A 25,190-nucleotide genomic window follows, 5' to 3' on the forward strand; every position below is an offset into this window, starting at 1 on the left:
AACATTCTATGGAGTAAATTGAGAAGTGCTTCTAGTTAAGTTAATGATCACCATATTATGCTACTATTTAACTTAATCCTTTCTAAATTTCAGACCCCAAGACAAGTGAAAGCCATCTACCAACTGGGAAAGCCAATATTATACTATGTCTAGGAGGGCATATCAGTTTAGTGAGTTTTAATTTGCCTTTAAACACCATTTTCAAATTGTAACCTATGTTATTCAAATTTAAAAATTACATAAAATGTACATAAAGCATTTTTTCTTTATGCCCATATTATCTATTAACTAATATACTATCAAAAAATACTTATTCAATTTATGCAGGCTGACTTATTCAACCAAACCATCAGTCACAATTACTAGACACAGAACTCAATTTACTCTACCTACACTTTTAGTTCAATACTAAAATTGGGGGGGGGGGCTGGTTTTTATTTAAATTTCAGTTAGTTAACAGTTTAACATTAGTTTCAGGTGTTTGATATAGTGATTCAATACTTGCATACAACACCTGGTGCTCATCATAAGTGTACTCCTTCATCCCCATCCCCTATTTCACACATCCCCCCAATCCTGCCTCCCCTCTGGTAACCATCAGTTTGTTCTCTATAGTTAAGTTTGTTTCTTGGTTTGCTCTCTTTTCCCCTTTCCTCTTTGTCTTGTTTCTTAAATTCCACATATTTTAAAATTATTTTGTTCCTAAAAAAGAGAACATAACCTTAGGTCAAGAAGGCAAATATTAAAATATTAAAAAGTCTTGAGAGTATCAAGCATTGAGGAGGATGTGGATCAGTGAGAAGGTTTATGCAATGCTGGTGGGATATAAAATTACTGCAATTAACTCTGAAAAACAATTTGGCATTTTAAAAAATTAAACATTCATATACCTAACACCCAATACAGTTCACTCTTGAACAATGCAGGGTTTTGGGGCACCAACTCCCCCTCTCCTGTGTAGTTAAAAATCCACATATAACTTCTGACTCTTCGAACAGTTTACTAATAGCCGACTACTGACCAGAAGTCATACCAGTAACATAAACAGTCAATTAATACATACTGTTTATGTTCCTCTATTTTTATAACAAAGTGTGCTAGAGAAAATATATTCATAGTACTATAGGGTATTTATAAAAAAAAAAAAAAATCTAAACATACGTGGACCTGTGCAGTTCAAATCCATATTGTTCAAGGGTCAACTGTTAGTACAACTTATATTCATGGAGCATTGGTTCTCAAAAATGTGGTCCCTAGGGGTGCCTGGGAGGCTCAGTAGGCTAAGCAGCTGTCATCACCTGTCATGGTCCTGGAGTACTGGGATCTAGGATGGAGCCCCAAATCGAGCAGGGGTAGGAGAGTGGAGCCAGATTCTTCCTCTGCCCTTCCCCCTGGCTCATGTTTTCTCTCTTTCTCTCAAATAAATAAAATCTTAAAAAAAAAAAAAAAAAGTGTGGTCCCTATATTGGCAGCATTAGGCTCACCTTGGAAATATGTTAGAAATTCAAATTCCTAGCCCCACCCTAGATCTACTGAATCTGAAGCACTGAGGATGGAGCCCAGCAATGTGTTTTCTCCATTCCTCCAACAGATCCCAATGCATGCTAAAGTTTGCAATGCACTGCCCTAGAAAAATGCTTGCATTTGTGCACCAGGATACCTACACAGGAATATTCATGGCAACACTGTTAATTTAATAGCAAAATATAAAGAAATGAACAACCCAAATGTCCACTGACAGGAGGATGGATAAAATGGGATAGTGCTTGTAATCAATGGACTATTATAAAGCAGCAAAAATAACTAAACTATGTGTAACATTATGGATGTAATCTTAGAAATACTATATTGAATGAAAAATATAAGTTCAAAGATATTACATATGACATCCATTTAGGATATGTCCCAAAGATGACAAATATACAGTTCAGTTATATATAGTTATACAGATCAGTTATATCTATTAAAGATATAAATAACAAATTTAAAAATATATATATAACTATCTAATAACTGAACTATTAAAGACACACAGCAAAGAGAAATACAGCATTCATGAAATTAGCTGACTTCACAGATAAGTAGGGGAATAGGAAAGTGAATAAGTACATTAAGTTTTGGTAATATTTTTTCTTATGTTGTGTAGCAGGTTAAATGATATTTGGTATATTATTTTCCTCTTAAGTATTATGCATATTAATATTCTTTATATGTATCAAATGTATTTTTTAAATGTTTTAAAGTTGAAGAGCCAAATTCTTATTAATGTTTAGATCTCAATAGGCAAAGGTCACATAGATTTCATCTTTCTTCAACTTAATATAATGGATTCAAATCTGGATACTTTACATCAACATTTCTGACCTAATATCAAAGCCAGAAGAAAACAATTATGTCCTGGATAAAGAGTGCAAACATCAGTATAGGAGATCTATCTCACATCCCTTTATGTCTGCAGTGAGCTGGCATGGTTCCTTGTACAAGAGGGTACTCAGTAAGTTCTGGCTGAAAAAATAAGATATAAAAAGGTCTGTGACTTGCACAGCCTATTACTAAATATTCTGAAGTTAAAGCAACTCCTGTTCAAAATATACAGAAATTTTGAGCTGACATTACTCAGAAGACACTTACAACATTCAGATGTCTGAGTCCTCAATTCAAATTCCTTAATGCTATTTACAGAGAATATTAAAAAGAAAAAAATGGGAATTCTGAGGCATACGGAGAAAGGATGAGAGGATACACTGATCCTTTCGGAGCAACTAAAAAAAACACATTTGAAGATCCCAATTTTTTAGAATTATGGCCTTCAAACAATTTTGATTATGTACCCCATCAGTAAAACATTTTTGGGCATGTGCTCAAACATTTGTATTGTATATTTATTTACTTATATATAAAGTTTATGCCACGGTCAGAAAAAACATATGATTTCCCAAATGAGGACCTTTATCGACTTTCAATATGCTACTGACCGGTAAAAATCCCCTAAATATCTTTAAATTTAGGAAAATCATGCCAAATGTAAAATTGATTTTAAACACTGAAAACAAACAAGAAAGGAAAACAAAAACATCTGTCTTCATATACTGGAAAATATTTTTAAACATCTTGCTAATTAGGGTGACCTCATCTCATCATCAGCTTATGTTTCAAAGAACAATATACACTTAGGGAGTGGCTTACAGTTAATAACAGCTATTAAATAGGACTTTAGTCTTCTTAAAATTCAGCACTTTTGGGGGTGCCTGGGTGGTCTAGTCAGTTGAGCATTCAACTCTTGGTTTTGGATCAGGTCATGATCTCAGGATCATGGGACTGAGCCCTAATTCATGCTCTGGCACTCAGTGGGGAGTCTGCTTGAAAGATTCTCTCCCTCTGCCTCTCCCCCCACTTGTACACGTGCAAGAGCGCCCTCACATAAATAGGTAAATCTTAAAAAAAAAAAAAAAAAAAAAACCCAAAAAAAAAACCTGACACTTTTGGACTTCTTAGGTCCAGAGATTTTTTTTTTCTTTTCCAAATCTCATGGCTTATATTTGGAGAAGTGGTAGCTTTGCCATCTTCTCATTGCTTGTGTTCAGGTAACAGTCTTGAGTCTGCAGCTTTGAAGGAATCTTTTACAGCCACTTGGCATTTTGGTGAAGGTTAATTTAGTTAAAACTGGATAATGCAATCCTAACCCGCACTCGTATGCTTCAGTACATCACAATACACCAACATGAACCAACCGGGGAAGAAGTTTTCATGTATGAATGCACTCCCTTCTCTCAGTAGACTTGAGACCACTTGACACATTCAGTAATGGAAAACATGTGTGTCTTTACGGATTAAAAAATCAAGTTTTCATATGATTATATATTTCCAGGTAAAAATATTTTAAAAAAGTGTAATATTTCTTCTTAAACTCCCCTGGCTCCTCTTGCACACCCTCTGTGGTGTACTATCTCACTCTGGCAAGCACCTGTGTTAGAGCACGCACAGCCCTCTCCACAACTACAACATCAAAGCATGTACTAGTGACACTTAATGTTCATTCAGTATATAGAAAAGTCACGATAAGCATATGATGTAGTTCCCTGCAGTAACTCTCTGCCTCTCCAAGCCCAGGCTTTAGGGCCCAGTCTGGCAACCACTGAAGCAGCTTTATAGGAGGGAAACTTATTTGAAAAAACAGACACTAATCTTTTAGTTTAGAACAGGAAGCAAAAATAGAAGCTAGGTTAATAAGGAGAGACTGAAAGTGACAGATATTCCAATTGCTGGATGGGAACTCAAACTCTAATAGTAGTGCTCTGTTTCAGCATGTCTTTCTTGAACATCGTGTCACGATCATGCCAATCCTGGCTAACTCTAGTCACGTTATTTACATAAACATGCAAGCTGTTAACGTATTCTGTGCTCTTTTGTCAAATAAGAGTAACTACAGTTTTGTTTTTTTTTTAATCAGCTGGAGAGAGAGGAAACACTGAGAACTTTGGCAAAGAATATGTTATCTAATTGAGTAGTAAGGATTATAGTATGATCTGTTTTTAATATTGAATCATACTAGTATTCTTTCTCCAGTCTGGGTCTTTATGATCTTCACAACATAAATATATTTATCTTTATTTACTTGAGATGTGTTTTTTTTTTCAATCTTTTGAGACTCCCTTCAAAATATTTTTTAAAAATTTAAAAATTTAAACCCCAAAACCTGATCTGGTCAAAACTAGATAGCTTTAAAATATGTATGGTTAAGATTAACATAGCCGATCTTTGAAAGAACAAAATCCAGTGGTTTCAAAGGAGAATTAGAGCTAGTTAAATATTTATGACTGAGTCTAAACATCTTGTCTTTCAGAGAGAAACAAGAAGATGCTAGATAAAAAGGTCAACCAAAGGTCTGTTTTTGAGAACATATTAGAATTGTTTGGCTATACTAATTTTTTCTTCCAGTAACAATGTAAGTTTTAGATTATTAGTAGCTAACAGACAAAACAGGTTTAGAAAGTTAATGGTCAGAAATAGTATGAGCCCTGTGAAGTATATTTTGAAGTAATATTTATGAAAACTCAAGAACTTGAATATATGCCAGTTGTTTTTATACATTAAATCTCTAAAATCAGAATTACACAAAATTATAGTCAACAAACTATACGTGGTTCAAATTTTTGGAGATTTATTTAAAATTTCAGAGTAGTTCGAAAGCCATTTTTTATGCCGGGGCACAATTACACTATTTAAAAATGTACTGTTTCCAAAACATACAAGAAACGAAGTATTGTATTCTGGCAAATAATATAGTGAGGTCAATTTACCTTTACCTTAGACTCTAAGGCATAGTTACTTCTAGATGTCATTTAGCCACATCATAAATGTCTGCCTTGAACAGTCAAATTTTCCAAAGAAGCCGAACAAGTTTCATGGGTGGGGCAAGAGGCTTGAGAAGGAACAGGATTCATTTTGGCTTGCTCCAGCCTTGGAAAAAACATTTGGTACCACACCCTCAACAAAGGCCTAACACAGCAACTAGTAATCCAATCAACCCACTTCGGTCCATGGTGAGTCTTCTAAGGAACTAAATAAAACAAGGCGAAATAAAAAAGTGAGTACGTAAGTTTGGCGGCGGCGGGGCTTGGGGCGCCTACAAGATAAAGAGGTAGGAACCATCAAGCAAATGTCCTTAATTTTCAATCTTCTATTCGCCCTAGGATAGAAGAATATTTGGCTTATCCACCGACAGGCAGTTTTATTCTTTCTACCTGATCAACCTTCCGAGTCTGCCTTAGTTGTTAACCACCACTTTCTGGAGCAGACCATTACTCAGCACCAAGGTGGCAACGAGCGCCCTTGTACAGCCAGGGGCGGGGGGCAGCAGGGTCTTCGGGGAGGAGGTGGAAAGAGGAACACCAGCACCAAGCGCTCAGGTGATAGCAGCCCTCCCCTCGCCCTCCGAGTTCTTCGCTTTCCAGGACCCACACCTGGACGAGGGAACGATAAAGCACAAGCTGACCCGCGCTGGCCCCCAGGGCGGCGAGGGAGTCGAAGGGCAGGCTCCGGCCAGGAATCCCGCGGGTTGGGAGGAGGCCGCGGGAACCCGACGTTCACCTCCCAGACGTCCTCGACCCCGGCGCACGCCCACCTCCCAGCCCCTCTCCCCAACTTCAGCCCTCTGCCCTGCCAGCCCGTTCCGCGCTCCGCTGCCCTCTCCCCCCACAGGCGGCCAGCCTCCTACCGACCTCCTTACCTTTCCATTCTTGGGGCTGCCGTTAAGGAACAGGGTCACCCGCCTCATCGCGCTGCCCCCACTGGGTCCTGAGTGAGTCGCCACCCTCCCACCTGGCTCTCCTCCCACCTTTTTCTTCTCCCGCCCTACCCCTCCCTCCACCCACTCGGACTCTCCTCCCTTCGCCACCTTCCTTTTCTTACAGAGACACACTCGCACGCACTCTCGGTCCCACACCCCAGGGTTGGCCGGTCCTCCCTTCCCACCCCGCCCCTGGGCTCCTCAGTCAGCCTGGGACCCTTCCCCCACCTTTCCCAGACTGACTCTAAGCTCCACCAATCAACCGGCAGCGCCGGCCAGAACTCAGCCAATTATCGCCCTGTACTGGGTGGGCTCATACTAACCCAGCCCAGGTGGAGGGAGGGAAGAGAGGTTGCAGTCTTGCAGACGGGAAGGGTTATCAGCCAATCAGCACAACCTGGAGCCGAACGGCGGCTCTAGGCGTTACTGAGCAGGCGCAAACCCCCATACCAGGTAGAGCTCATCTGCATAGGGAGGCGGGGTTGGAAGGAAAGAGGCGGAGCGCTAGCAGGGACCCATACAAGTCAGCGCCTCCGCCCACTCGCTCAAACCACGGACTAAACGGCCGCGGTCCGGACTGGATGATTGGGCAAGAGCCCGCCCATCGTTCTGCAAGGATTGGTCCAATGATTCTTTTCGAAGTTTGCAGCACCCAATTGCAAAGGGGGGGCGGAGCTAATACGCTAACCGAAGGATTCCTCCGCGAGACTCTCACGAAAAGTAGTCCCCCCTGGATACCGATTAGCAGCCCGTCTCTCTGGTTGGCGCGTCACCCGCAGCTAGTGGTGGCTTCTCTCGAGCTCACCAAGCCACTCCTGGTCCTGGGAGGACTAGGTACAAGCCCGGGAGAGTTCGGGATGCGCGTGGACACGTGTGGACAGCGGCGGCGTAGAGATTCCTGGAGTAACGCCGACGCCAAGGAGGCGGGGCCGGCGATTTGAATCTGGCGGCGGGCGGCGGGCAGCGGCCCGAGGAGGAAAAGGTGGGGATCGCGGACGGCTGGGTTGGAGTTCCTCGGGCCGGACGAGGCAGCTCCTGGCGGCCGGCTTGGCGACCGACAGTTGCCTTCTCGAGCGAACCGTCAGCACCTGCACGACACTCAGGCGGTGGAACGTTCCAAATAAACCCAGTGGGAGGAGAGCCCAGCTGCGGGAGTGAGAGGTAGGGCCGGGGCCCTGGTCCTGCAGAGCTGCTTCTGGGCCGTGCTTCTCAAAAGCGTGGTCTCACTTATCCTGCTCCACGGAGATGGTGGTCCTCCTGAGACCTGAGCCGGACCCCCCGCGTGCTTTCTAAAATGCAGGTTTCCTGGAGCCCAGCCAGACCTACTTAATAGAATTTCTGGGAATCCGCAAAGCTGTGTCTGTAACAGGGTACCCAGATGATTCAGGTGTTCTCCAAGGTTGAAAAGCCATGACTTCTAGTGTGAGGTCTGCTTTGTTGCATTCCCCAACAGCAGTTTCCTGCATTTCTCTTTTTTAAAAGCCCTCAAAATACCCTCTTGGCCTCTATTTTCGTGCCTGTATAGATTGTGTATAGATTAGAATTCAGTCTTGAATGAGAATCTTGATCAAATCTTTAATATTGAAAATGGGGTTTCTTTTCTTTCTTTCTTTCTTTTTTTTCTTTTCTTTTTTTTTTTTTTAAGATGGATAGCGACCCCAAAGACAGCGAGCCTCTTGAAACCAAGGAGCCTGCTCTTCTTGAAACCAAGGAGCCTGCTCTTCGTGATGATGGTATGTAGTGATCTTTTGCCTCCTTGTAAAATGTGAGGTTTAGGTGTTTGTTTTCATAATGATGTTTAGCCCTCACAACATGTTGTCTGTTTCAGAAAATTCCTCTTTCATTTTGGGAAATGGGAATCTTGTAACTCCTCAGAAGCATGAACCTGAAGTGACTCCTAATGGTTGCACACTGGATACTTTCAAGTCACCTTTGGACTTTTCCACAGTAACAGTAGAGCAATTGGGAATTACACCTGAAAGCTTTGTAAAGAACTCTTCAGGTAAAAGAAGTTTATTGCAGTGCTTTTGAAATTTAAAAATAACTGTAATGCAGTTTTGTGCATCTAATCTACCCTCTCCCATTACTTTGACTCTACAAATGTTCTGTTAGGGAGATTTCTGTGAATATGCACAGTGCAGCTAGCATAGCAGAATATTCGGTTCCCAGGGCAAGCAGCATAACGTTCAACAGTGTGCCCTATGCCCAAACTGGGAAAGAATACACATGTGAATCACTTTTTGACCTGACTCCTCTAATTAGTAATAAATTTTATGCTTACAATATGGCAAAAATAAGAGAAAGTTGAGCTATTAGGAAAGATTGGGTATGCCTCTTTCAAAATCACAAGCAAAGTTGACTCGGACGAATCTGTAAGGAGTAGAAATGAAATTCATCTGTGAAGTCTGATTTAGCTAAGAGAGTTAATAAATGTGAAATTGGGATTAGATTGGAGAAGAGTATTTAGAAATAGAAGGTGAAGGAAGGCTGAAAAGTCAGAGGGCACGAGACTGAATAATGCATGTTGTAGACAAGACCACAGTGATGTGCCATTCTGTGTTCCATTCTCAAGAACATTATCCATAAGCCTTTAAAGAAAAAACTGGATTCATTTTGTGCTCTTCAGCATGTGGCCGGAATGCAGCGTAATGTGTGGAAGGTGGATTGGTTTCTCAGAGAAACAGGATTTTGAAGAATTGAGAACATGGGAGTACACGTGCCAAAGTGGAGAGAGCTTTCTTTTCAGTTCTTGGGGATAAGACAGACTAATTCCGAAAAAAGAGAAGTTATTAGTCCAAAGCTAGACATTACCCATTCCTGTGTGCAGGAAATATAAAACAAAAATGAGAACTATTAAAATATGTGTTCATGTGCTCATTCCACAACTCTCTGATCAATGTTTTCTATGTGCCAGGCACTTCCAGAAGCATGGAATAAATCAATAAACCAAGATCCCTATCCATCTGATGATGTGTGAATAACTTCCTCTATAATTCTGTTTAGATTTCCGTAATAGGTGCTTCTCATGTTCTCTCTTAGGCTGGTATATTACAGGGAATTCAGTACATAATTACTCATGATTGCCTTGTTTTGTTCCAATTTAAAAGACAGTTTTCGTTATAGGAAAGTCCTCATCCTACCTTAAAAAATCCAGACGACGTTCTACAATTGGTGCTCGGGGCTCCCCTGAAACAAACCATCTTATTCGTTTCATTGCTCAGCAGCGGAGTTTAAAGAAGGCAGAGAAGTCTCCTTTGACACAGAATTCCCCTTTTCTGGTATGATATTCTTCTAACTTCTGTCATGAATTCTCTTACAAAGCTCTCATACCGTGTTTCTACCTTCTTGTGCATCTCATCTGTTTTTGGAGCTGGGGAGGTAATGTTTTCTCTGTCTTTACGGCGAGTGTTCAGTTTTCACTGATAGTGATGTTGAGTATGGCTATGTTAAGAATCAGGAAATCCTGGATAGAAATGGGTTTTCTAGAGGAGCTATTTTATTTTGCAGGGTTTTTTGTTTTGTTTTGTTTTGTTTTTGCCAGTTGATGTTTTTCTCTACAATGAAGTGAGGTAGTGTTTTTCAACCTTTTTCTTTTAATATTTATTCTTGAAGCATCTTAATTTTTTTTGACTCCTCCATGTTGGCATGTAGGAGTAAGAGTTCCCCCAGGACAAAATATATTTGGGATAACCTGACAAAAAGGAAAAAATTACCTGTCTGCTGATGAGGAAGGATATAGCTATTTTTGCGGATTTTTATAAGAATAATCCATGTTCCTAAAAAGTCAATAGTGTGCAACAGTGTCTATGAAAGACACAGTTAATGCTTCCCCTTCTTGAAGGACAGCTACTTATATTGTCTCTTTTGGTACTGGCCTTCCTATTTTAAAATGTACTTTATTGCCACTTCTTTATTTTTCAGTTTTAGACACTATGCACAAGGCTACATAGTGCAGTGGTTCTCAGAGATTATCTGCCCATCCCGGGGAGCTCTGCGTCCCATTCAAGAGGTCTGTGAGGTTAAAACAGGTTTTTGTAATAGCACCAAGGTGTTTGCCTTTTTCCACTATGTTGTTTGCATTCACAGCACAGAAGCAATGGTAGGTAGGACTGAAGGCACCAAGCTATCGTTTTATTCCACACTCCTAAGCCTTCACAGGGAATGATAATGCCAGTTTCATTTACTATCCCTGATGATGATGCAGTGAACATTGTAAATTTTATTCTCCACCCTTGTGTTATGTGTGATTGAAATGGGAAGTATGCTTCAGGCACTTCTAAAGTACATACAGAAGAATGATGGATGTTCTGAAAAAAAAATCATGTGTGTAATTGTTTTGAGCTGTAATCTGAACTCTGGCCACTTTTTTTCATGGAGCATCATTTATGCTTGAAAGACTGACAGTCATCATGCTTAGTCAGACTTGGAAATGTGAATAACATTTTCTCAGAAATGGACAGTGAACCTGCCCCTTCAAGGAAAAATGGAAATGTTTCTTACTGCTTAAAAAACTTGAGTTTTCAGGAGAAAATTAGAATTTGGAAAACTTCTGCTCAGCACCATGAGTTTGAGAACTTCCCACTAGCTAAACTTTCCTGATAAGATCAGTGGAGATATTAATGAATGTGATTTTCTTTAATACTACATAATAAAAGGTGTCAACATTTGGAAGATCTGCAGAAGTAAGTGAACCAATATTTCCCTATTGACCAGTGCATGCAAAATATGCCCTCAAATTGCAAGAGACTCATAGGTTTTAGCCCACAGAATATGAAGGTTCATTGATAGAATTTCATATTTGACATTGCAACTGACTTTTAGGAAATCTTTGGGTTTTATGTTCCATGAAAGGAAGAGTAGCCACAATTCTGGAAAGCCTGTTAAAACACTCTTAATAGCTATAGTGCATATGAACTAATAACCTATTTTGATTCCCTATCTTTTGTATGGCCTGTTTTTTCATTTTAAGCTCTGTTCTTGTATTAAATAAAGAACATTGTGGCCTGTTAGGGAAATTATATTTTCCTGTATGTTTTCGTCCTCCCCTTGCAGGATCTTTTTGCCTTCAGGTTCCATTTTGCTACCTGATTAGTTCAGACTCTGACTCATGCTCCGATCTTTCTTCAGATATCTAGTGATCCTTGACACTCTGTTCATTTTTAAAAGTGAGACACTTTAAAAACTTGACTGAGAGGTCAGGGTGCATGGTACAGTTTTGTTAGCCAATGGATTTCTGTGTAGACATGGCCACTTTTTCACTGGAGGAACTCCCAAGTATCAGAATCCTGTGGTACTTTTCTTTTGGCAGATCTTTTTTCTCTGAAAGGAATTCCTGGGGTATGAACCTGAACCCCCCGACTCTGGAAATGAAGTGTCGAAAATGCCTGCAAGTCTTTTGATGTGAGCCAAAGGCAGATGCTATATTCTATATTAGAGTCACCATGTTCCACCTTACTTCCCTATGACTCATTTTATAACTGGAAGTTTGTACATTTTAACTCCTTTTACCCATTTTACCGACTCCTGCCTTTGGCAACACCACTCTCTCCTCTGTAACTATGAACTCCTTTTTTTCTTTCTTTTTAAACTTTGAGCTTCCACATGTAAGTGTGACATTGCAGTATTTGTCTTTCTTTGACTTATTTTTGTTAGTTTAATACCCTCAGGGTTTGTCCATCCATGTTGTCACAGATGGCAAGATTTCCTTCTTTTTTTCTGACTGAAAAATATGCTATTGTGTATACACCATATCTTCTTTACCCATCCATTCACTGATGGGCACTTATTCAGTGATGGGCACTTAGGTTGTTTTCGTATCTCGGCTATTGCAAATAATAGTGGAGTGAACATGGGGGTAGATACTTCCTTTCAAGTTAGTGTTTTCATTTTCATTGGGTAAATACTCAAGTAGAATTACTCAATCTTAAGGTCATTTCACATTTATTTATTTATTTATTTATTTATTTATTTTAAAGATTTTTATTTATTTATTTGACAGACAGAGATCCCAAGTAGGAGAGAGGCAGGCAGAGAGAGAGGGAGAGGAGGAAACAGGCTCCCTGCTGAGCTCGATCCCAGGACCCTGGGATCATGAGCTGAAAGCAGAGGCTTTAACCCACTGAGCCACCCAGGCGCCCCTACTTTTACTTTTTTTTGAGAGACCTCCATACTGTTTTCCATAGTGGTTGCACCAATTCACATTCCTAGCAACAGTGCACAGGGGTTTCATTCATATCCTTGCCAACACTTATGGCTTATTTTTTTAATAGCCATTCTGATAGATGGGAGGTGATATCTCATTGAGTTTTGGTTTGCATTTCCCTGATGATGAGTGATGTTGAGCATCTTTTCACATGTCTGTTAACCATCTGTGTCTTTGGAAAAATGTCTGTTCTGATCTGCCAATTTTTAAATTGGATTGCTTGCTTTTTTTGCTATTGAGTTACATGAGGTTTTTTTTTTTTGTAAGATTTTGTTTATTCGCTTGACAGCACAAGCAGGGGGAGCAGCAGGCAGAGGGAGAGGGAGAAGCAGTCTCCCTGCTGAGCAAGGAATCCGATGGGGGGCTGGATCTAGGGACCTGGGGTCATGACCTGAGCCCAAAGGCAGATGCCCAATCAACTGAGCCACCCAAGTGCCCCAAATTACAGGAGTTCTTTGTATATTATATCAACCCTTTTATCAGATATGTTATTTGCACATACTTTCTTCCATCCAGTAGGTTGCCTTTTTGTTTTGTTGATGGTTTCCTTTGCTGTGCAGAAGCTTTTTAGTTTGATATAGTAAATAACATTTATTTTCACTTTTGTTGCCTTTGCTTTTGGTGTTAAAACCTAAAACCCTTGCCAAGACTGGTGTCAAGGAGTTGACCACCTATTTTTATGATTACATGTCTTTCAAATCTTTCATCAGTTTGAGTTAGTTGTTGTGTAGGTGTAAAACTGTGGTTTAGTTTCATGGCTTTGAATGTGGCTGTCCAGTTTTCTGCATGACATTTTTGAAGAGACTGTCCGTTCCCCATTGGATGTTCTTGGCTCTTGGTAAATGCCACTGGAATTTTGTTGGTAATTGCACTGAATCTGTAGATTGCTTTGAACATTACGACATTTTAATGATACTCTTCCAATCCGTGGGCACAGAGTATCTGTCCATATATTTACATCTTCAGTTTCTTTCATCAGTTTCTTATGGTTTTCCTTGCATAGGTCTTTTACTTCCTCGGTTAAATTTATTTCTAGCTGTTTAATTCTTTTTGATGTAATTTTTTTTTTTTATTTTGGTTTCCACTAGTTCATTAGTAGTGTATGGAAACACAACAGACTTTTCTATGATGGTTTTGTATCCTGCAACTTTACTGAAATCATTTATTCTAATGTTTTTTTTTTTAAGATTTTATTTATTTATTTAACAGAGAGAGATCACAAGTAGGCAGAGCAGCAGGCAGAGAGAGAGAGAGAGGGAAACAGGCTCCCCGCTGAGCAGAGAGCCCAATGTGGGGCTGGATCCCAGGACCCTGAGATCATGACCTGAGCTGAAGGCAGAGGCTTAACCCACTGAGCCACCCAGGCGCCTCTATTCTAACGGTTTTTTAGTGGAGTCTTTAGTTTTCTATATTTAATATGCCATCTGCAAATTGTGACAGTTTTTCCTGTTTGTTTCCAATTTGGATGCCTTTTATTTCTTGTCTGATTGCTACTACTTAATCTTTCAGTATAAAGACATTAACTATTAACTTCCCACTGTGGATGGTAGAGAATTAACCCTTCTCTCTTCCTTACGCTTTCTATCATACATACACATGTGTACTTCCCATTCTCCACAACTTCCTAATAGTTGGGTTACATAAGTATTCAGGTGTTTATATTACTATGACCACACAGGTCATATTGAGCTCGTTTTTCTTCTACAATTATGTTATACTCCTTTTCTTTTGGTTCATTTTCCATTAGTACAAACAAATCTTAGTATCTCTTTAACTCCTCCTAGACCTCTAGGCATCCCATTTCCATGCCTCTTCATCACAGCAAAACTTGGTGAGCGTATTGTCTGTCTGTCTTGCCCCACTTCCCTTTTCCCATCCTCTCTGCGGCTGCTAGCCATGCCAACTAGGCTTTTGTTTCTACCACTCTGTCAACAAGACTCTTGTCACGATTGATCCCTGGCCAAGACAAAGATTAAATCTAAGCATGCATCTTAGCCTTTCCTCGGCTTTTGAAGTGTTCGACCACTCCCTCCTTTACACACCTTCTGCACTTGGTTTATAGGATTCCATACTGACCTAATTTTCCTTCTGTGTCATAGGTCATTCCCTCTGTGTTTCATGTGCTAATTCCACCCCTGCTTCCAGTTTTTCCTTAGAAATGCTTGAGTGCCCTAGGGCTCCCCTCTGTCCCCTTTTGTTTGTTTTCCTTAGGCAACCTAATCCCTTCCCATGGCTTCCATCATCAGCTGTAGACCGACTGCAAAATGTCTGACTTTGGCCCAGAGCTTCCTAGAACAGTAGACTGTGTTAGATATCCAGTTGCCTATTCAACATCTTCACTTGGGTGTTTTTATAAGCATTTGGCCACACCCAAACTGTACATTTCTTCTCCCCACCAGCTTCTCCAGCCCGCTTCCCAGTCATAGGACATGGCACCATCATCCAGTTGTTCAGGCCAACTACCTATTAATGTTCCTTGGTTTCTTTCTTCCACATCCAGCACATCACTACCTATCAGAACCCTTTCTGTAAGTCCTCATGTCCCACAGCTCCACTGCGACAACTCTCCTATGTTTCCTGCCTAGATTACCAAATGCACTTCCTAACTGCTCTCCTCAAAATTCCCTCCTTCCTTAATCCACCCAGATCCCACAGAGCAGTCAGAGAGAGACTAAATCAGATCATTCCTTCTGCTGCTTAAAACCGACCACTGGCTTTCTGTTATGCCTTGAATTAAACCCAGACCCCTTCTTTGAAGCTTGCATTGCCTTTCCTGATCTGAGCCTTGCCCACCATTAGCCTCATATCCCCATCTCCTTCCGTTTCCTGGGCATGATGCGGGTTTTTTTTCCCTGCTGCATCCTGTTTTTTTCATCCAAGCTTTTGTTACTACAGAATGCCTTTCTCCTCCACTGCCACTTTCTCACTGTTATTTATTTTTTTAATTTTTTATAATTTAATTTAACTTAATTTTTTTTGCAGTGATCCATAATTCGTGGTTTCCTCACTGTTTTGGTTCCAGCTTAGCTATTGCTTTCAATAGGATGCTCTTCTGACTCAAGCCAGAGCAGCACTTTTTGTTCATCACGTTCCTTTTTCATCTTCTCACTAGCACTTCCTGTACCTGAAACTACATTAACATGTTTTCAGAATTTCTGTCCAAAGTGTGATTTCCCCCCCACTCTATGTCCTGAGCCCTTGGAACAATATCTGGTACGTGGAAGGAATGTTGTTGACTAACAAAGATCCTAAGACAAAAGAATAAAGCAATGCATTTTGAATGTTTTGTTTCCCTTATATATTCCCATTCTCCATCAGGAAATAGAGAAAAACAGTTCTAACTAGGGACCTTGCATTTGTGTTAGGCAGCATTTCAGTGCTTTAAATTCCTAGGACATTAAACCTATCCCTACCGTGTTCAAATGGGAGTACCCAAAAGAAGCCCATTGGAGGTAAATTGTATGACTTTGGGATAACCTGTTTCTTTTCTCCATATCTCATAGAGAAGAGTTGGCCACCAGCTTTTTATGAATGTTGTGTGTTATGTCATAAAGGTTTACATCATCAACCATATTTGGATTTAAAATATTCTGTTATTATGTAACAGTTCGCTTTGTGAATGTATTTAACTGGGAATAGAATCAAGTGTGTGAACAGATCCACCATCAAACATGGCTTCAAACTTTTAACTGATTTTCCTCCAGATGATATCATAAAGGGAGGTAATTTTTTACTTTTATCTATTGGTGTAATTTTTAAATTGTTATTAGCTCCAAATTAGTGGAAATATTAGACTAAATAGTAATGGGGGAGGAACTGGATAAAGAACTTAATAATTTATGGGTAACAGAACTCTTCAATTGTATGTTACTTGCATGTATCTGGCACTTCTCTCCCTGCCAGTGTCAATGAAATTGATGACTCCTTGGCTAAAACCCTGTTAGAGTTTCCAGAGCGCTCTTGTGCTTAAACCATCTATTTGGCTTTGTAGTTTTAGCATACGACAGCTTTTGGTGCTGAGGAAGTAAGTTCCTATGAAATCAGGAAAATTTAGCTGGGGAGAGGGTAAGTGTGAAGGTGGGTCTCTGAACTGCTCCAGGAACATCTGCGTCTTGTCCTGGCCTCCTGGGGAGGGTGTGTGTATGGACAGAAATAGGCAGTCAGATTAGCTTGGAATGACCTAGGTATGTTGAGACCCTCATGTGTCATGCAGATGGTTTTCAGTGGATTATCTTTTATATATTTTATATATATATATATATATATATATATATATATATATATATTTTTTTTTTTTTTTTTTTTTTAAAGCGACTCTGGTGAACTTTCCAAAGTGGCAGGTTCTTCTTTCTTACCCTGTCTCTGGATTCAGTGCTTTCCTGTGTTCTCCATGTAATTGCTTACTTAGACTGGCCTCTCAAACATTTTTGTGCTCAACTTCTTTCCCTTTCCTAATCTGATTCGTCAGGACTGTCTCAGGTTATGAACTCAAAGTTAGGAACTCTGAAAGAGAGACCTTAAGCTCTGTAGGAAGAATCCTTTTAAAGAGTTTTTAGCCCCCAGATAACTGGGGATGTATTTTGCACGGGTGCTTTTTTTAAAGCTGTTCCCCACCTACTCCAGATTTCTGTCATGTGTGTGGCTTGACTAATAACAGTATTGAGCCAGGTTGTACGTCTAGACATAACCACACAGCTGTTCTCTGGGCTTGGGTTGAAAACCGAGGGAGGAGCAGAGGAGAAACCAGGGTGATGGCAGCACCCGAAATACTCAAACTGAAAATACGTGATTCAAGGGAGAAGAGGCTCTGCCACACTCATTACCTCTGATCTTCAAAAAGCCTTTATGTATTTAGTCCTGGATACAATGGTTATAGGCCTAGAATAGAGAAGCTGTTTGATTTCTTTATAATACCCTCCATGTCTGTATTTTAACAGGGCAGTCCTGTACTGTATCGAAATGTTAATTCTTTAAGGGAGCGAATGTCTGCCTTCCAGTCAGCTTTTCACTGCATAAAGGAGAATGAAATCATGATCGACCATCCTGAATTCTCAGAGGCTGAAGGAGAGTTCAAGACAACAGGCTCGTGTAAGTAAAAAGAATTCAGTCAGTTTGGACTTCTGTGTTTAATCAGAGACGCCTGTGAGGTATAAAAAAGATGTAGTTCCACAGTGTGAAGGCAGTCTTTTCTGAGCAGAGCTGTATTTTTAAATGGAGCCTAACATTTAAAATTTGGGAAATTTCACACAAAAATTTGGATTTCTGGTTTGTCTTGAAAAAACCTGATTTTTCACTCATTCCCGAGCCTATAATTCCACATGGCCACAGTTGAGTTTTGTGTGTTAACATGTCAGAGCTGATTGGCTTGTTTTATCTTTAGAATGAGGGAAATTTGAACATTTAAACCTTGATTTTTGGAAGTTGATTATTAAGCTTGGCAAGCATTTCTATGAATACCAAACAAACACCCAACCCTGTTATAAACAGATATATCTAATCTGACATCTTAATAGCCTGTCCTCTTCTTTACAATAACTTTTAGATTGGTTACTTTTTCCTATCACTTCTGATTTTGGAATCATAAGGCATTTGAAACGCCAGAATTGAACAAAGTCTTGACATTACCATAATCATCATAACCATTCCTCGGTGCTTTGCACACTGAGGTTCCACGTGATTTTGTTTTGGTTTCTTGAACCATCTTCAGGTACATTTCAACACCTCTTCACACGTAGATCACTGTTACTCAAGTCCCATTCATCTACCTCCCCAGTATGTGACCCACTCTGACGTACTCGTTTGTAATTGTAGTTTGTAACTTACCTATTTTTCACTCCTGACCTGCATTTTAAAATATTTTACTGGCATGATTGCTCTAGTTCTGCAGATGACCAAATTCACTTTTTGTGGCTGGGAAGAACTGAGGCACATTTTGGCTGTATGTTTCATAAAATCATACACAGTCAAAGTAGAACCAGTATTAGAACATAACCACATCCTTTAAAATGTTCAGAAGAGGGGTCCCTGGCTGACTTAGTTAAGCATCCGTCTTAGGCTCAGGTCGTGATCTTGGGCTCCTGAGATGGAGTCCTGTTTCAGGCTCCCTGCTGAGTAGGGATCCTGCTTCTCCCTCTCCTGCCCCTCCACCTGCTCACATGTGCTCTTAAATCTTAAATCTTAAAAAAAAAAAAAAAAGTTAAAAAGAAGGTTTCCTTGTATATTTTAAAATAGTGAGATACTATATCAGAAATGGAAATACATATTAGCATATCTTTGTACATTTTTAAAGTCTAGAAAAAAATTTTAATAATATTTATTATCCTTTTAGTAGTGATGTTCTCTTAGCTTTCAGCTAGATTTCTTCTGAATAGAAAAATGTACTTTTTTTTTTTTTTTAAAGATTTTATTTATTTATTTGACAGAGAGCGATCACAAGTAGATGGAGAGGCAGGCAGAGAGAGAGAGAGAGAAGCAGGCTCCCCTCCGAGCAGAGAGCCCGATGCGGGACTCGATCCCAGGACCCTGAGATCATGACCTGAGCCGAAGGCAGCGGGTTAACCCACTGAGCCACCCAGGTGCCCCGAAAAATGTACTTTTAATTGATAAAATATTTAGATTCAAGTATTACATTTTACTGAAATTATTATGTGCAAAATTTAAAAGTGGTATAGTAAAAGAAAATATTTTTGCCTGTATATAGCCAAAAAGGAACATCTTGGTGGATGTCAAGAGTCTGAGTTCCCCGCAAACTTATCATCCAAGCGTCGAAGGATATCCTCTCAGAGTGGCGTTGATGAAAATCTCACAGATGCGGTTCATCTCCAGATATTCCATAGTGCCCCTTCTCCTAATACAGGCAAAATGTGTGCTGTTGAAGCTGCACCTGCAGATTTTTCCGAGGTAATTCACTGACCAGAGTCCTAGGAAAATGAAGCTTTGGTTTTTCTGGCTGGACAGTTTTAAGACTGTCAGAACCCTTTTCCAGCTAGGGTACCTTGTTTTCTTATATTGTAGCTGAGTTTTCAATTATGCTGTGTGTGTATGAATCTCCTACTTGTTAAATTTTTTTATTGTTAGCTTATTGGTTAGACAGTTTTGATGAATATGTTGCTTTTGGTTACAAAAAAAACATTTAATGAAAATATTAAGCCCTGTGGTCTTCTGCTTGCCAGTTATTGTTCTAGATACTGATGGTACAGCTGTGAGAAAATCATGGTCCTGCCCTCGAGCAGCTTTTAGTCTGCTGGAGGAAGCAGAAACAGGAGCATATTATTTACGCAACTGGCAAATGAGCTGAAGATTCTCTATGGGCTGTGCTGCTCAGGTCTGAGAGGTCTTGCACTTGGCTTTTCTGCCTCTACCTGCTTTATTACTGGCTAGGAAGCAGGGTGCTGTTTAGCAATTTCTCCTTTGCTCTGCTCACTTCTTTCAAGTAGGTGTAGGGATTTTTGTTGTTTATGACTACCTAAAGCCTGTCAAGATTATCAAAAGATCGTAAGCTCCATGAATTAAATACTACTATTGAGGATTCTTGACCTTCACTCACATGTAAACAGGAAGCTGGTTCTCTCATCATTGGCTTTCCATGCTTTAGTTCTGGTGTGACATAGCTGGTTCCCATATCTTTAGTTAGAGCAGACACCTGACACCATTAGATCTGAAACTTTTTATCTGTAACTTCTCTGTCACAAAGACTCAGAGCGTATTCTGTTGATCTGATTTGGACTGGCATAATAAATGTTTGCTAGTAAGATTCTTCAGGGCCCAGTAGGTTTCATTTGTAGCTTACAGTCACTTACAATTTCTGCTCCCTCTGTTTTTTTCTAGTTGATATGAAATTATCATCTGGCAAAACCAATAGTTTTTCATCATCACTTTGGGCATACACCATGATTTAGAAATGGTGTCCACATTAATAGGAATGTATTTTCTATCCTAGCCGTTAATGTTTTTCCTAGCTATTGATACCTTTTTAAATAATTACATAACACATAACATTTTTTGTTACTTTTTTTTAAGATTTCTTTATTTATTTTAGAGAGGGGATGGGAGAGAGCACCAGTGGGAGGGGTAGAGACAGGGAAAGAAATCTCAAGCAGACTCCACGCTTAGCATGGAGCCCAGCGTGAGGCTCCATCTCACGACCCTGAGATCATCACCTGAGCCGAAACCAAGAGTTGGATGGTTAACCGACTGTGCCACCCAGACACCCCCATTCTTCATTACTTTTGAGAATTTCCTCTTTAAAATTAATCAGTATAGTTTTCTAGACTTCTAACAGTAAGGCAACGAAACGTGCCTCCAGACGTCCTAGGGAGCTGAAATTTGTTCAGTAGGATGTTTAGGCTGCAGTTACAGTGTTTTTAGCTCAATCCCTGTATGCTTTCCTAACAGCTAGGTAGTGATTGGTTTAAGATCAGATTTCTAGATAATCTGTAATACTTTAATCTTTATAAAGATCTCAGTACTCCTGTAAGTAATAAGACTTAATATTTCTTTAATTTTATCCCCCTGCCAAGAAATCTTTTGAATCTGGTTTAACACGGTCTGGATATTTAGTTGGAGAGTCTGTTTCACTTTCCAAGCTCACAGAGGCTTCAAGTGGTAAGTATTTAATCTTTCTGTAGTACCAAGTACCTGTGCCAGTTCACCTATTGAAATATGTGTTCAGTAGACATTTGTGATTGGTTTACTAATCTTTGGGGAAAATGATGCAGTGCCCTACATTTTAGGAGTTCTCTGTCTAATAGAAATGTTTCAGGAGAGAGCAGACTTTTGTATGAGAGAGGACTTTTTTTTCCTTAAACTGCTGCTGGTAAGAGTGAAATATTTCCAAGTTGACAGAATCTGTTATTAAAAAAAAAAAAGCATGTCTTGAGGCGCCTGGGTGGCTCAGTGGGTTAAAGCCTCCACCTTCGGCTCAGGTCATGATCCCAGGCTCCTGGGATTGAGCCCCACATTGGGCTCTCTGCTCAGCAGGGAGCTTGCTTCCCTCTCTCTCTGCCTGCTTGTGATCTCTTTGTCAAATAAATAAAATCTTAAAAAAACAACAGGATGTCTGAACATATAACACATATTTTATAAAAGAAAACACTGCCATGTGTGTTGTTTTTTGTTTGGTTTGGTTTTTTGTTTTTTGTTTTTTGTGTTTTTGGTTTTTAAGTGCGGAAAGGGACCAACATTCAAAACTTTCCCCAAATCAGTATGCTGGTATTGTGTGAAAGTCACCAGTAAGGTATTAGGCTTACTATCAACCTACCTGTGTCTTTATCTTTAAAGTAAAACTTAAAGACATAGAGTTAGGTCTTGCATTTTTATCCATTCCGAGAGCCTGTGCCTTTCCATGGGGCACTTGGCCCATTAACCTTTCAAGTCATTATTGATATGGTTTGATTTATAAATCTAACATTTTTTTTCATGCATTTTCTGTTCCAATTTTTGTTCCTCTGTTTCCATTTTCTCTTTTTGGGGTTTATTTGAAATATTCTTTTTGGAAAGCCAGTTATCCATTACCTTTTTTTTTTTTTTTAATATTTGTTTAAAAAAATTTAAAGTAAGCGCTCATCCTCACGTGGGGCTCAAACTCATGTCCCCAAAATCAAGAGTTTTATGTTCTACTGACTGAGCCAGCTAGAACCCCCTACCCATTTACCTTTCAAACTATACCTCATTGTATCATTTTAAGGTTACCTTAGGGATTGCAAAATACATTCTTAACCTTTCAGTCTACTTAATGTTGTACAACTTCATGTAAAAGACAGTGTAGTATAATAATTTATAAAATATATATTTATATTCATTATCTAAATGAATATTTACTGAATGAATAAATAATCATAAATAGATGACCAAATACACAGTTTTCAGATAGATTTGGTATTTCTCCACAGTTCCTGAAAATATAGCTATAAAGGTGACATGATATCTTACTACTATTAATGAAAGTGCCTTTGGGACCCCACCCAGTGGTGGGGAGCTGGTTGCCGGGAGGACCAACTATGTGATTGGAGGGTGGAACTTTAAGCCCCACTCCTGACTTCTGATGAGGAGATTGGGGCTGGAGGTTGAATCAGCCAATGGCGTTACCATTCATGGCCACAGAATGAAGCCTCCATAAAAACTCAGAAACACAGGGTTCAGAGAACATCCTGATTGGTGAACAAACACATGGAAATGTGGGGAGAGTGTTAACTTCTAAGAGAGGTCATGAAAGCTCTGTACCTCTTCCCCAGACCTCTCCTTTGTTCTCATCATCTGGCTGTTGATTGGTATCCTTTCTCATTTCCTCTAATGAACTGGCAAACACAGTGGTTCCCTGAGTTCTGTGAGCTGCTCTGGCAAATTAAAAAAACATTAAGAGAACCTCTTGATTGATAGCCACTCAGTCAGAAGTTTAGGTAGCAATCTGGACTTGTGACTGGTGTCTGAAATCCAAGGAGGAGGTTGTTGGAACCTCCAGTCTGTAGCGTGTCAGAGGCACCAGTGACAGCCCAGGACTTGGGACTGGCTTTTTTTTTTTTTTTTTTAATTATTTGTTTATTTGAGAGAGAGTGAAAAAGAGCACACAAACAGGGTGAAAGGCAGAGAAAGAGAGAAGCAGACTCCCTGCTGAGCAGGGAGCCCGATGTGGGGCTCAATCCTAAGACCCAGGGATCATGACCTGAGCCAAAGGCAGGCACCCAGCTGACTGAGCCACCCAGGTGCCCCAGACTGGCATCTTAAATGAGTGAGGGATGCTCTTGTTGGACCGAGCCCTTGAGCTATGGAACCTGATGCAATCTCTGGGTAGGGTCAGACTTGGGTTGAGTTCTTGGACCTCCTGCTGGTGTCTGAGAATTGCTTGGTGGCATTGTGTGTGGGAGAATCCCCTTCCCCCAAGTTGGAATTGGGTCCTGGAACCCAAAAAGAGTTGGTGTTAGGGGAAATAGATCCAGACAGTTTGTAAAGTTTCTATTTCTTGTCTGCCCACCCATGTCTTTTATGGTCCTTTACACTATTGATAACCTCTATATTACTTTTATATTTATTTTAAATCCTGCACTGTTTTTGCTTTACACAGTGTGTGTTTCGTGCAGTATTTTTTCTTTTATATCAACATACATACACATAAATAATTAGATATAATTCAAAATTGAACTGGGCCTCATGTATTTGTATTTGGTCAATCTGACAGCCCTACTCAAGAATGACTGAGATAAAGTTCCCTGGTGCCCCTTCGTTGTCTCTGGATGCTTCTGTCATGGAGAGAACGAAATATGTCCAAAGCAAATGGCCTGGGCCACTCACCACCACATGTTCATGTTCCTCTGAACAAGCATCTGTTCCCTCTCCCTCCCTTCCTGTTCCATTAGATCCTCTGTGCTCTGACCCAAGGCCAGTCCCTTGAGGGTGATCCCTTGCTGCTTGGAGGACCTCCTGCCTGAGGTGTTCCCTCTGTTCTGAGTTGTTCACTTCTCTCATTAACATACAGTGTGCTGTATTATCTCCCTTCTTAAACTGACCCTGTCCCAGGATTTCCTTCAGCCAAAACCCCATTTCCTTTCTTCCTCTATGGCAAAGCTCCCTTTAAGAGCAGGTGGTGCTCTGTCTCCTTGCCTCCCAGTCTCACTTGCACCAGCTCCTAACAGGCCTTGGTCACCTCTTCATTGCTATCCCATTAGACATTCTCAACAGACCCTCTCCTCAGGGCCCCAGCATGGCAGGCAGAGCTGCCGTTGCCCTCCCTAGAGGAACCATTTCTTTACTGGGCATCGGGACACCGTTCTCTCTTGTCTTCCCTGTTTTACTGACCATTTCTTATTTGTCTGTTTATTTTCTTCTCTTACATCCTTTAACCTTCAAGCATTTGAGTGCCCTGGCTTTAGTGCTCGGGCTTTTTCTCTCTGCATTCACTTGCTAGGTGATTGTGGACATTGCCACAACACTAAATGCTACCTGCATGCTGTTGACTTCAGAATTTAAATACCTGTCCTTGGCCTCTTCCCTGAACTCTTAAGTGCCCAACTGCCTTTTCTGGTCTCCACAGGGATGTCTAATAAACATCTCAGACTTAAGACTTAATACTCAAGAAGATCTTGACGATTTTTCCTTCCCCAGTCTGCTCATCTCTGGGTGGTTTTTTGTTGTTTTGTTTTATTTCATCTCAGTAAACCATCCTACCATTCACCCAATTGCTTGAGTCAAAAGCATTGGAATAACACTGGCCACCTCCCTTTTAAAAGTTAAACTTTCGGGCATACCTAGGTGGCTCAGTTGGTTAAGTATCTGGCTCTTGACTTTGGCTCAGATCATGATCTCAGGGTCCTGGGATTGAGCCCATGTTGGGCTCCACACTCAGCAGGGAGTCTGCTTGAGATTCTCTTTCTCCCTCTCCTGCTACCCCTCTTCCCACCTCTCTCCCTCAAATAAATCTTTAAAAAAAAAAAAAGTTCAATTTCAGTCCCATTAACAAATGCAGTTGGTTCTATCTTGATGATATAGCAGATGTCTAACCACTTCCCACCCCCTAACTGTTACCATTGTGGTCCGGGCTCCCACCTTCTCATGCCTGGATTGTTTCGTGTGTCCTCTTATGTGATTTCTCTGCTTCCATCCTTGCCAGCCCCCCTCTTTGGAGTCTTCTACATGGCATCCAGAGTGCTCCTTTTAAAATGCTAGCTATACTATGTCATTCCCCTTCTCAAAATTTTTCATTGACCT

General features: G+C 40.3%; 2 protein-coding genes across 7 annotated transcripts in view; one reads left to right on the forward strand and one right to left on the reverse strand.

Annotated features, from left to right (window-relative positions):
• The window catches only part of KCTD9 (potassium channel tetramerization domain containing 9), a 42,621-nt gene extending 36,168 nt beyond the window's left edge, over nt 1-6,453 (reverse strand). Inside the window, exon 1 of one of the 2 annotated variants that reach the window (XM_047717390.1) lies at nt 6,412-6,453. Coding sequence is in view for 1 of the 2 variants with exons in the window: in XM_047717389.1 (XP_047573345.1) it covers nt 6,230-6,277 (48 nt within the window). In the remaining variant the exon portion in view is untranslated. Of the gene's footprint in view, nt 1-6,229; nt 6,384-6,411 lie in introns of those variants that run through there. The other variant, XM_047717389.1, reaches the window with a different exon arrangement.
• Nucleotides 6,454-7,038: 585 nt separating this feature from the next.
• CDCA2 (cell division cycle associated 2) overlaps nt 7,039-25,190 on the forward strand; it is a 48,224-nt gene continuing 30,072 nt past the window's right edge. The window contains exons 1-7 of one of the 5 annotated variants that reach the window (XM_047717381.1): nt 7,039-7,271; nt 7,935-8,022; nt 8,118-8,291; nt 9,413-9,567; nt 17,429-17,579; nt 19,192-19,391; nt 21,011-21,095. In XM_047717381.1, coding sequence (XP_047573337.1) covers nt 7,935-8,022; nt 8,118-8,291; nt 9,413-9,567; nt 17,429-17,579; nt 19,192-19,391; nt 21,011-21,095 — 853 coding nt within the window. In that variant the 5' untranslated portion in view covers nt 7,039-7,271. Of the gene's footprint in view, nt 7,451-7,934; nt 8,023-8,117; nt 8,292-9,412; nt 9,568-16,095; nt 16,214-17,428; nt 17,580-19,191; nt 19,392-21,010; nt 21,096-25,190 lie in introns of those variants that run through there. The other 4 variants (XM_047717380.1, XM_047717382.1, XM_047717383.1 and 1 more) reach the window with 4 other exon arrangements.

This window comes from Lutra lutra, chromosome 2 (genome assembly GCF_902655055.1).
Source record: "Lutra lutra chromosome 2, mLutLut1.2, whole genome shotgun sequence".
NCBI lineage: Eukaryota > Metazoa > Chordata > Mammalia > Carnivora > Mustelidae > Lutra > Lutra lutra.